The sequence below is a fragment of the Prionailurus bengalensis genome, chromosome E1 (genome assembly GCF_016509475.1).
Source record: "Prionailurus bengalensis isolate Pbe53 chromosome E1, Fcat_Pben_1.1_paternal_pri, whole genome shotgun sequence".
Classification (NCBI taxonomy): Eukaryota; Metazoa; Chordata; class Mammalia; order Carnivora; family Felidae; genus Prionailurus; species Prionailurus bengalensis.
In genome coordinates, this window is record NC_057347.1 from 9,485,582 (window position 1) to 9,498,516 (window position 12,935).

The 12,935-nt window shown below is 40.0% G+C and overlaps 1 protein-coding gene across 3 annotated transcripts in view; it reads right to left on the minus strand.

The window, feature by feature from the left end:
• The window catches only part of PIGL (phosphatidylinositol glycan anchor biosynthesis class L), an 81,977-nt gene that overhangs the window by 64,302 nt on the left and 4,740 nt on the right, over positions 1–12,935 (minus strand). For all 3 annotated transcript variants that reach the window (XM_043583236.1, XM_043583235.1, XM_043583234.1), the window contains exon 2: positions 5,346–5,445. In XM_043583236.1, the coding sequence (XP_043439171.1) occupies positions 5,346–5,445 (100 nt within the window). The remainder of the gene's footprint in view (positions 1–5,345; positions 5,446–12,935) is intronic.

Genomic DNA, 12,935 nt, shown 5'->3' on the forward strand with positions numbered 1-12,935 from the left:
TCAAAAATAAATAAAAACATTAGAGAAAATAAAATACATTGAGACATTCTCCTTTCATCAGGACCAATGCACAAGACGGACTTGTCTATGGTCCCAATCTCTTTAATCCATTCTATCCTCCTCAGAGTCGTCAGAGGGATCATTCTAAGACACACAGCTGGTGCTCTGTCTCCGCTACTCATTGTTTCTGTTTCTGTTGTGATGCCATGAAGGTTCAAACGGTAAGAGATGCATGTCCTGCCAGGGCTATTTTATTTACTGCTCATCTAAACTTTCCTACCTCCCCCTTTTCCCATTGTGGGAGGAAGCCGCTAAGTAAAGCAGGTACTGAAATGAAAAAGGAAACCCAGGGAGAGTGACTCAGCTCATAGACAATGCATGGAGACAATCTAAGCCTAACAATCTGCTGGAAGTTTCTCACCAAAGTGGTCTTACTCAACTTAGTGCCATTTATAGTTTCTTCCCTTCCCTAGGCCCTGCTGTGGATCTTCTAGAGATGTGAGCCGTTTTCCAGGTGCTCCCCACAGAACCTATTTTGTCTTTTAGGCCTGTTTTCCTTTGTTTACCTCTGCTTAACCTACCTTTGGTTCCTTGCTATGGATTGGACACTTGAAATACATCTCTGCGTCCTACGCAGTCCTATAAGGAAGCCCCAGCCTAGGCCAATCCCCTAGACCTTCGCTAACCAAACAAAACCACGAGGCTATGTGGGGTATAAAGCATACAGTCTTTGCAAGACAGTGAGGCTAAATGAGGATTTTTTCCCCTGCCTAGAGCCATTCCCAGCATCCTGATGCTGAAACAAAGCACTCATATACTGGGGAAGCCGGTATGTAGCAGCAACTACAGTGGGTGAGAAGTTGGTAGAGGTGGTGGTGGTGGTGAGCCATGCAGGGCGGGAGACCTGAGGGAAAGTCTGTCAGGGCCCCCAAGTTTTTCTCCATAACATAAAGAGATGGGCAGAAGGAAAATTCCCCCCTTTTTGGCAGGACGCAGTTGTGTTTGTGTGTGACCCCTGGAACCGCTGTCGTCATCACCTCGCAACCACGAGGGGAGCTTACTGACGTGATGGAGACAGTCTCACAGAGAGGTGGGAAGCACTTGGGTCCTAGGTGATGTTGTTGAGCCAACCTGGAGCCATCTTGCTTTTGGATGACTTCATATGTGGGAGGACGTGTGTTACTGATGAAGCCGCCTAGATGGATCCCAGCGCATTCATCATTCACTGGTAACTTATTAGACTCACCCGGGCCTGCCTATACTCGTAACTCCCTTCCTTCATCTAATAGGGTACTCATTCTAATCTTGTAAGGGTAAAAAAACAAAGTCTAACTGGGACTTTGTTGAAATGGTGCAGAAACTAGGAATAAACAAATGGTGAGTGAGGGCAGTGGTACCTTCTTCTTTTTGCTTCTTTTAATTTTTAAAAATGTTTTATTTATTTTTGAGAGAGAGAGAGAGAGAGAGAGAGACAGACAGACAGACAGAGCGTGAGCAAGGGAAGGGCAGAGAGAGAGAGAGAGGGAGACACAGAATCCAAAGCAGGCTCCAGGCTCTGAGCTGTCAGCACAGAGCCCGACTCGGGGCTTGAACTCGTGAACCACAAGATCATGAGCTGAGCTGAAGTCAGGCACTCAACCAACTGAATCACCCAGGCGTCCCTAGACATCAGATATTTCTGACGTCAGAATAATGTTTATTAAATAATGTTTATTTATTTATTTTTGTGTGTGTGCGGGGGGGGGTGAGGGGCAGAGAGAGAGGGAGATAGAGGATCCAAAACAGGCTCTGCTCTATCAGCGCAGAGCTTGACGTGGGACTTGAACTCACAAATTGTGAGCGGAAACTGAGAGTCGGATACTTAACCGACTGGGCCACCCAGGAGCCCCAGTGGTAACTTCTTTGTGCACAGACATAGCAGCCTCTACTTTTGCACTTCCTTCCTGTCCTTAGCTGTATATCTAGAATGTAGATAACAGAAACCACCTACCAGACAAATGAGCTATCCCTTATAGATTTCCCTCATATGTCTCAGGGTTAAGGTCAACTGTTGAGTAAAGTTACCAGTTCATCCTAGAAACTGGTTAGTGTTTACCTACTTATAGGTAAACCATCCAAATGGGGCTCAGCTCCCGGACAAACAGTATCTGAAAATGATGATATAACTAGATACAGGTTATAGTAACGAGGTAACTTATTTAGTACTCCTGCCCTATAAAAATGGCAGAGTAAATGTTGTTTTGTAGGAATGAATTGAAAACATCAGCAGAATTACTACTTTGGCCTTTTACATGCTTTGAGAGTGATCATTTTTTTTTCTTTGCCTATACTTAAAGGAACTTGTGTCTTCATCATGTTTTAAGTTGTATTATCCTGTTCTTGCACATTAGCCAATAACATTAAAAAAAAAAACCTCAAAAAAAAGGAAGCAAGGACAATCGAATTTATAATAAATCCCAAAAGCTATGTTGCTGGTGAAGAACAGATATTTAAGCCCCAAAGCTAGTAATACTCACAAACTCCAGTTGCTGTTATATAGACCTCTGATTTTTTTAAAATAAGAATACAGTAAACAATAATAAGACACTAAAAAATATTTTTATATGCCAGAAAATAGTAGGAGAAAGGAGTGTCGTATGGTACTTGACATTTTTTCTATATAAAAATTAAAAAAAGTTTTTTTTAACGTTTATTTATTTTTGAGACAGAGAGAGACAGAGCATGAACAGGGGAGGGTCAGAGAGAGGGAGACACAGAATCTGAAACAGGCTCCAGGCTCTGAGGTGTCAGCACAGAGCCCGACGCGGGGCTCGAACTCACGGACCATGAGATCATGACCTGAGCCGAAGTCGGATGCTTAACCGACTGAGCCACCCAGGCGCCCCTATATAAAAATTTTCAAACAGAAAAGTTAACAAGAATAGTATAATGAACACTCATGTACCTTTCACCAAGGCTCAACTTGTTAATATTGTGCTATTTTGGTTTAATCTATATAGGTATGCATTTTTTTCCCCAAATCATTTTAAAGTAAATTACAGACATCTTGATCAGTCATATTATATTTAGCCTTGATTTTCAATATCTGCTTTTCAAGTATTTTTTCATTCATGTTTTATAAAATCCTTTAAAAAAGATAAAAAAAAAAAAGAATTATTATGTTTATCCTGTTAAACAGCAAGACTTACAGGGGTGCCTGGGTGGCTCTGTCAGTTAAGTGTCTGACTTCTGCTCAGGTCATGATCTTGTAGTTTGCAAGCCTGAGCCTTGCATTGGGCTCTCTGCTGTCAGCGTGGAGCCTGCTTTGGATCCTCTGTCCCCCTCTCTCTCTGCCCCTCCCCTCTTGCTCTCTCTCTCTCTCAAAAATAAATAAACATTTAAAAAAATGGGGCGCCTGGGTGGCTTGGTCAGTTAAGTGTCCGATTTTGGCTCAGGTCACGATCTCGCAGTCCGTGAGTTCGAGCCTCGCGTCGGGCTCTGTGCTGACTGCTCAGAGCCTGGAGCCTGTTTCAGATTCTGTGTCTCCCTCTCTCTCTGCCCCTCCCTTGTTCATGCTCTGTCTCTCTCTGTCTCAAAAATAAATAAATAAAAAAAAAAAATGAAAAAAAAGCCAAGATTTACAGTGTAAGAGAAAAGAGATTTGATGTATCAATCAAAGGCATTAAACAAATCCCCTGAAATATTAACTCTACATTGCAGTCATTAGTATTCCTGATTTCTTTTTCCTTAAACAAATATATATATACTAGCTCTGTCCACTATGAAGTTCAAGTAACCACAGGAAATAACACCATAGAAATAAACACTCAAGTAACTCTGGCTATGGTCTCTAAACGCCACACCCTCCTAAGAGACACCAAAACTCCTTGGAGGGATGGCTGATGCCAGGACTGAGGCAGGAAAGAACACAAGAAGGTGCTGGGAAATCTGGTTGTCCTTGATAGCAAGCAAATTCTACAAGACTAAAGAGGTCACACCCAAAGGACACAGGGGCTAACATGAAGAGTCTCAATAGTCACAGATGAGACAACCGGAGGATCAAAGAACATGACTGAAACTGAAACCCTGAATATCTAAAAACACATAGGTACTCAATGAAATGAAAAAGTGCCCTCCCCCATCCAAGCAACAAACAACAGATTACCACCGGAAGTACGTAGGGCATCAACTCCTTATTCTGAAAATGGCAATTAAAGGATTAAGCATTTATCCTGCTGTCTTTTCGGATCAAATTCTATATTGGGATAATTAAATAAATAGCCCCAGTCGATAAAGTTTTGCTTTGCAGCTAATATACTTAGAATGCAGGAGATGTTTAGAAACTCAGCATTTGGCTATTTCTGGTTAAACAGTGATTCAGGCAATCATGAAAACATTACATGAGAGGTGGGTGTGGGTCTTTAAAATGAAAGGAACAGCTGTTGCCATGTGAATTCACTGATCCATCGTGGAGTCACCGTGAGACAATCAGATGGCATGTGTCCCCTGAAATGATGCTATATAAAGTGCACGGTATAGTTTATGCAGTATTCTCACCCCTGAAAGTTACAGTTAAGTTCTAGTTTGCAAGAAATACGGATGACAGAACAACTTAATACCACAAGGAGGCAGGCAGACAGATCCAGAATGTGTGACGTCCTGTATGACAACTAAGTTTTCTCCACAATCAAAGACAAGGTGGGGAAGGGAGGAAGGGACAATGAAACAAAATATCAACCAACTATGCGTGTGGACTCGTTCACATCCTGACTTGAAAAAATCAACTGTAAAAAGACGGTGAGCTACTTGGACAAACATCTACGGATTAGGTAGGTGTTAGGGGGACACCAGGGAATTGTTGCTATTAATTTTGTTAGAGGTGATGATGATGGCATTGTGACCATAGGAAAAAAAAAATGTCTATCTTCTCAAGAGAGGTGTATCTAAGTATGTGGGCGTGAAATGACCTGAGGCCTAGATTTTCTTAAAAAATGCTTCATACACATACAAGTTGTTAAGTGGGGATAGATGAGGCAAGTATAATAAAAAAGGCCTGATAATTAACTGGGCTTAGGAGTAGGCATATGGGGGTTCATGGCACTGTTCTTCATACTTCTGTGTAGTTTTGAAAATTTCATAACATTTTTTTTAAAGATTAAAGTAGCTATCTTCAGAGATAGAATCTGAACAGACGTTGAAAACATTTATTTGCGTTACTGTCACTTAAAAACAAATGTGAAACTATTTTAAGTAGACTTCTCAAATAAGATGTTCTTACACACCCACATTCGTTTTTTTGTGTCTTTTGAGCATACCACTGCATATTTATTGTCAGCGAATTTCTACATTTTTGAAAGATACATTACCTGTCGTCAATAATCATTATACTGGAGGGTGGAATCCCCAAAACATCACAGCTCTGCAAAAGTTCTTTCTTACGAATCTCCCCTTGATTGTAGTAATTTCCTGGAGATAACAAATATACAGTGGTAGATTTAACACTGGAAATGTATCAGTTTACTCATTCTTATCTTGTTCTTTAAGGGACTTAAGCTGCCTGAAAAATGTGTGGTTATGATAAAAAGTTGAGGAAAATACACTAGGTTCACTCCAGTGAGACCACCGGCAGCCCAGTCTTTAGAAGTACCATTTGATCCTTCCCCATCTCTGTTTCTATCTGTCTGTCCATCTGTCTATCTCTCTGCATTTCAGTTGCATGCTACAGGAAGTATGGCACATCGCCAAGACCATTGGCTTTGGAGTTAAGCAGATTTAAAATGAATTCTTCTTTAACTACTCAGAGTAAGTTAGGGACCTGGGAACGGTATTAGTTCGGCCCCTTTAAATTGATAGTACTCCAGTATCTGTTAAACATTTATTTAAAGAAGAGGCTCTTACTCCTAAGTATTACAGGAAAATGTGCCCCTAGGGATCTTGACCACATCAGTGCCCCGAATAGCTTATGTAACCTTTATTTTCCCAACACGTGTAGTCTATTTCCTAAGAATGGTTCTGGTAAGTACAGCTTCCCTGTATCCTTACACATCATATACAGGGAAGTTTTGGTACCACTTAAACTGCATTTACGAGCACTTGTCTAGCTAGTGCACCCCTTAATTCAACTCTCCAGCAGATAATTGCATGTGTAATACGTGCCCGTTACCTAACTTTCCTGAGCCACAGTTTCCCCATCTGTAAAGTGGGGATGATGGTCATCTCTGGAGGCTTTCCTGAGGAGTACATGAGACCACACACATCCATCCAGTTCAGTACTCTGTTTTCTCTTTCCTCCACCTCTTTATCTTTACCCTCCCCCTCCTCCGCTTCCTTTCTTCCTGAATTACAATCATTTTCGTTGTCCCGACCAAATGGCATTCCCTCTGGGAAGGCTTTCGTTCTTCCCCTGGCAAGGAATCATTTCCAGTGTGCTCATAAATATGAACTTTTCTCCATGATTGGATTATGAATTGCTAAATGTCATTAACCTTAAAAGTCAAAGTCTATTTCAACTTTGTGTCGTCCTGGTGTCCTGCACCCTGCAGGCACTCATGAAGCACTGAACAGAGAGAGGCTTCGTGTCCTGGCCACATAATGCAGAGAAAAACTCCCACAATGAGACCTTTCAACTTTGGCAGGGGGTTATTCCAGTGCTAGTTTTGAACTGTTTGAACCCAGGAAGGAGATAGCCATTACATTGTAGCCAACAAAGGGACTAACCCTAAAAAGACTCCAGATAGTTTTGTGTTGTCCTCATCACAACTTTTTCTTTTTTAAAAAAAAGATAGAAGCTATAGTCAACCGGATGGTCGTTCTGTTTTAGGCTCCTCTCCAGTCTATCTACATACCCTCAACCATTTCATCTCCAGGTTCCTTGATCTTTGGTGATAAGGAGTCTAATGTACTCTAGTGACGTGATTCCTAAGTCCAGAGTCTGCACATCAGGCTCTCGGGATTGTGAGAAACTGCTTGGGATGGAGGCTAAGGAGTTTATTGCTTTGTGTTTGAATTAAGGAACTTAAAATAGGTTAGGGAGTTGAAGTCAGAGGTCATTTTAAATATTTTCCCCAAGTTTGGTGAACATGTAGGCACCTCAACAGAATAAGCATCTGAGATCTGGCAGCAGCTCTTAAGGACACACTCTGGAAGTGTGTTGAAGGGTGCCTGGGGGCCACAGTCGGTTAAGCATCTGACTTCGGCTCAGGTCATGATCTCACAGTGCGTGGGTTCCAGCCAGGTCTTGATCTGGTAGTTTGTGAATTCGAGCCCCGTGTTGGGCTCTGTGCTGACAGCCCGGGGCCTGGAACCTGCTTCGGATTCTGTGTCTCCTTCTCTCTCTGTCCCTCCCCCGCCTCCCCCACCTCTCAAAAATAACTAAACATTAACAACAGCAGCAGCAGCAGCAGCAACACCACCACCACCACCACCACCACCACCACCAACGAACTGTGTCCAACAACAACAACAACAACAACAACGAACTGTGTCCAAGTAGGGTAGGTGCACACTGGGATGCACAAGACTGTCTACTGGGGAGAGGAAAAGCTTTGCAACTTTTCCTCTTAATTTGTTTACCTTGTCCTTCATAAATATTAACTTTCGTTAATGTTTCATAATGTACACATTAATTCAGTGGTCCATGTACTTAATATAATTATAAATAAGTATACATATAATGAGAGTATTTGCTCAAAAGTTTTTATCAGTAGGAAAATGTGACCCAAAAAGGAGGTCATTGGAGATCATTATTCTAGAAAACAGAAAATCGGATTAATGTAGATTTGTTTACATAGAACTACACTGTGTGTGTGTGTGTATATGTGTGTGTGTGTGTGTGTGTGTGTGTGTGTGTGTGTGATAAGTTTATGGATAACTGTGCTTAGTGAAGTCTTCCATCTTGTGATAACTAGTATTTCTCAATAATTACTAGTAATCATAATGACATTTAATGGAAATTAAAGCCATTTTGTAAAGACCCACACTTATACACCACAGTGTATAAAGGTAAACATTTTTTTACTTTAAAATTAAAATTTAATTTATTATAAGTAGGTAAAATACTTACACCATTAAAAATCAAAAGAAACATCATAAAAAATCCCTCTTTCACTCCTTTAGTTACCCTACCTTGTAAGTTTTAAGTTGTTAAAATGAGAAATGGGTTGAGAATCGAAACATCATGGGCCCAATACTTTCTACTGACTTTATGGATACTGAAATTCCTTAAGTTCCTGGGTTTCAAGAACACTAGCAAGGTTTTTTTCTTGAATACGACCAAGTTAATTTTAAAATAAATGTATTTGAAAGAAAAAAAGGTCAACATTTGCTCAACTGTAAAATGAACGATTTTAGGTTCTTTCTGGCCAGTTGAGGTCTACCCAGGAAAACAGAAACCAAGCCAAATATTTACATCAGTAAGAATTTAATGAAAATAACTTAATACATAACTGGTGGAAGATTTGAGGACCAATCAGGGACCAGTGAAGTGGCCCAGAGATTAGTGACAGTAAGAAGAAACTGGCAAAACGAGCAACACTAGGTTGGACAGATAAAAGGAGGGGGCAGTGTTCTTAGAACCCAAAGGCCTAGGTTCTCCAAAGGAAGTTGAAACCAAAAGAGCTAGACTCTCTTCCCTTAGAATGTGTCCATAGAATCAAGCTGGAGAAATCACGTTTTAAAAACGAAACTAGAATTGGGGTGCTTCGTGGCTCAAGTCTGTTAAGCGTCTGACTCTTGGTCTCGGCTAAGTTTATATCTCAAGGTTCATGAGTTCGAACCCCACCTGGGGCTCTGCGGTGGCAGCATAGAACCTGCTTGGGAGGCTGTCTCCCCATCTCTCTGCCCCTCCCCCTGGTGCGCTCTCTCTCTCTCTCTCTCAAAGATGAATAAACATTAAAAAAAGTAAATAAACTTAAAAAAAAAGGTCAAATTACTTGAACAGAAAACGGTTTTCCAAAGATAGATGGCCAATAAGCACATGAAAAGATGCTCAATATTAGTCGTAAGAGAAATTAAGGCAAAACCACAATGAGGTATCATTTCATACCCACTAGGACGGCTATGGCAAAAACAAACTCAGCTTGTTTAATGTTGCTTTTTAACTATGAATAATTCAACATTTTCCTTATTGAGATATATTTAGATCCAACCTCCAAAGTGTTAGTCTCATTTAACATTTTTCTTTCTGACCTAACACATTTGAGATTTCTTTAAAAAAAATTTTTTTTATGATTATTTGTTTTTGAGAGAGAGAGCGCGAGCAAGCAGGGAAGGGACAGAGAGAGAGGGAGACACAGATCTGAAGCAGGCTCCAGGCTCCGAGCTCTCAGCACAAGAGCCCCATGCAGGGCTCGAACTTGTGAAATGTGAGATCATGACCTGAGCTGACATCTGACGCAGTCAGTTAAGCATCTGAGTCTTGGTTTCAGCTTGGGTCATGACCTCATGGTTTGTTGAGTTTGAGTCCCCCAAAAAACAAACACAAAACTTAACAGATGTAGATGAGGATGTGGAGAAAACACACCCTTGTGCATTGCTGGTGGGAACATAAAATGATACATCTGCCATGGAAAACAGGATGGAGATGCCTCAAAAATTTAAACATAGAATTAACATGTAACTCTGCAATTCTACTCCTAGGTATATTCTAAAACAACAACAACAACTAAAAACAGGAACTCAAACAGATAACTTATATACCTGTGTTCACAGCAGCATTATTCACAATAGCCAATTTTCCACAATAAAAAATATTTAAAAATTAGATTTGCAATGGGGCGCCTGGGTGGGTCAGTTGGTTAAGCATCCAACTTTGGGCTCAGGTCATGATATCACAGTTTGTGAGTTTGAACACTGCATTGGGCTCTCTGCTGTCAGCACAGAGCCTGCTTCGGATGCTCTGTCCCCTTTCTCTCTGACCCTCCCCTGCTCGTTCTTTCCCTCAAAATAAACAAATAAACTTAAAAAAAAATTAGATTTGCATTGAATAAAAAATATCTTTTAGTTACTAGTTATCACTGTAAAACAGAAATTATGTCTTTAAAACTGGTAGAGGGGTGCCTGGCTGGTTCAGTCAGTGGAACACGTGACTCTTGATCCTGGGGTTATGAGCCCCACGTTGGCTGTAGAGGTTACTTAAAAATAAAATCTTAAAAAAAATAAAACAAAACTGTAGAACAAGGTTGTTGTTTTTTAAAAATTTTTTTTTAATGTTAAATTATTTTTTGAGACAGAGAGACAGCATGAATGGGGGAGGGGCAGAGAGAGAAGGAGACACAGAATCAGAAGCAGGCTCCAGGCTCTGAGCCATCAGCCCAGAGCCTGACACGGGTCTCGAACTCACGAACTGTGAGATCGTGACCTGAGCTGAAGTCGGATGCTCAACCCACTGAGCCACCCAGGCGCCCCTGTAGAACAAGGTTTTAAAAGATCATTAAAAACAAAATATCAAGCGGCCAATATTGAGAAACACTGCCATACGCTACTATCAACCAATATACACTACTTGTAAGTACTGTATTTTTTTTTTTAATTTATTCAAGTAGAGTTGATACACAACGTTACTTAGTTTCAGGCACAGTAAATACTGTATTTTCTGATTATTCCTAAAAGGAGTGGGTTAATATTGATTTTACTAAGGGAAATAACACTTTTTGTTAGTTTCTCTGATCTGTGACATACAGATATGTCCTCATTAACAGGGCCAATCATTTGGGAAACTTTTTCTGACTATCTAGGCATATTTGTATCACATGGAATTAGAAGTATGCACTGCATGAGAACAGTGTCCAACTCTTTGCAATGAGTTGTAACAAGTATTTCCAATACTAAGCTCTTCAAAATGAATTGTTTTGTTGATTATTCCCATTCTACACCTCTATTAGATTAGCTCTCCTGCATTTTCTTTCTTCTTCTCTGATGTTTATTAGCATTTCTTTTATGATTTCTCATAGTTTAAGCAAGTCCTTTAAAATTCTAACTTATTAAGTAAACAAAAGCTTGGAAAGTATGTAGCATTCTTTAATTAGGTAAATATTCAGCAAGACATAAACATTTTTATGGATGCTTATTATACACTGTTAAGTTCAAAATAGGGGTTGTGTATAAAGTTATCTGGCCTATAAATTCTAAGCTTAATTATAAAAAAGGTAAGTAAATATATGCTTAGAAATATATAAAATGCTCATAAATAGCTAACCTATCAGTTAACTCATCAGTGTCAACATTTATGAATAAGCATTGTTTTCAGTTAGTCCTTGGATGCCTATGTATTCTTTGGTTGGCATGATTATATGGAGATCCTATCAACCTAAACCTTAGAGAAAAGTACCTATTTCATCCATATATGTGTGTATTTATAATATAAAAATATGAAATTTTTATTTTATTTATTTTTATAAATTAGGACTGGAAATATATGTAACCTTTAAGTCATGTTCTGAAGTTCCTGTAACTCCCTTAAAGAAACAGAATTCATGTTTTTATTTATTTTTTAAATTATTTTTTAATTTTTTGTTTGATTTTTATTGAAATGTAATTGATGTATAACATTAGTTTCCAGTGTATGCAGAACTCATATTTTTAAGTATTACTAATTTATTCCATTCTTAACAGGTTGCAGCTAGTATTTAAAATCATGCTGTTTTAGAAATTTCAAATGTGGGGGTGCCTGGGTGTCTCAGTCAGTTAAGCGTCCAACTTCAGCTCAGGTCATGATCTCACATTTCACAAGTTCGAGCCCTGCATGGGGCTCTTGTGCTGAGAGCTCGGAGCCTGGAGCCTGCTTCAGATCTGTGTCTCCCTCTCTCTCTGTCCCTTCCCTGCTTGCTCTCTCTCTCTCTCTCAGAAATAAATAATCATAAAAAAAATTTTTTTAAAAGAAATCTCAAATGTGTTAGGTCAGAAAGAAAAATGTTAAATGAGACTAACACTTTGGAGGTTGGATCTAAATATATCTCAATAAGGAAAATGTTGAAGAATTATTCATAGTTAAAAAGCAATATTAAAAATAACCTGATCAAGTTCTGTTTTAGGAAATAAAGTGAATCAGATGTCTGGAGAGACCTTCTTAGGACAGAATACCTGAGCACGTGAAATAAAAGGCAAACGTGGTTTAGAATGTATGGCTAAATTAGCAGGAAAGTAAGGGCTATCTTTGGAGGTCTTAAATAACAGGTAAGCACAAATCCAGACAGGTGGAGGGCACCTGAAGCCAGGGTGCCTTGAGGGTATCTGTCTATGGCTTAAAGTCAGAGGAGGAGATAAAGATTGGGCACAAATAAGGAGACCTCTACACAAAGACAGGACCTTTGAAAGGCAATGTTTACAACAGGGGAACTAGGAAAAAACTCACTCTAGACAGAGATGGTGACAGGTCTCTGTCAGACCTGCTTCTAGTGTAAAGGGAAATAAGAAAAATGTCAACCCCTTGAGAATTGTTAACTACATGTTTGTCTTCACTTGGTGTGGCACATGGTGTTTTCCAAAAATAGCTACTGCAATATTTCCAGTCCCACATGCACTTAGAGAACCTTGCTGCTCTCTATCAACAGGTTGAGTCTATTTCTCTCCTTGAATCTGGACGGGACCTAGGACTGTCCTGACAAACAGAACATGGTGAAAGTGACACTGCCTGATTTCCAAGGCTAGACCATAAAAGGCAATGTGGCTACCCCCAGCACAGGCTCACTCTCTCTCGGTTCTTGCCCAGGAACCCAGCTACCAGCTTGAGAAGAAGCCCAAGCCACACAGATTTACCTTATGTTGTTGTTGTTGTGGCCGATGGCCTTTGGGTCGGCCAGCTGAGGTACTGAGCATTGTGGGGTAGAGACTACTGTGCTCAGTTTGGAACCATGAGCGAGAAGGAATAATTATCATTTTAAGCCACTAGGTTTTGAGATAATTTGTTACGCAGCACTAGACAGCTGACACACTTGGGTTTGGGCCCTAAATTTATACTA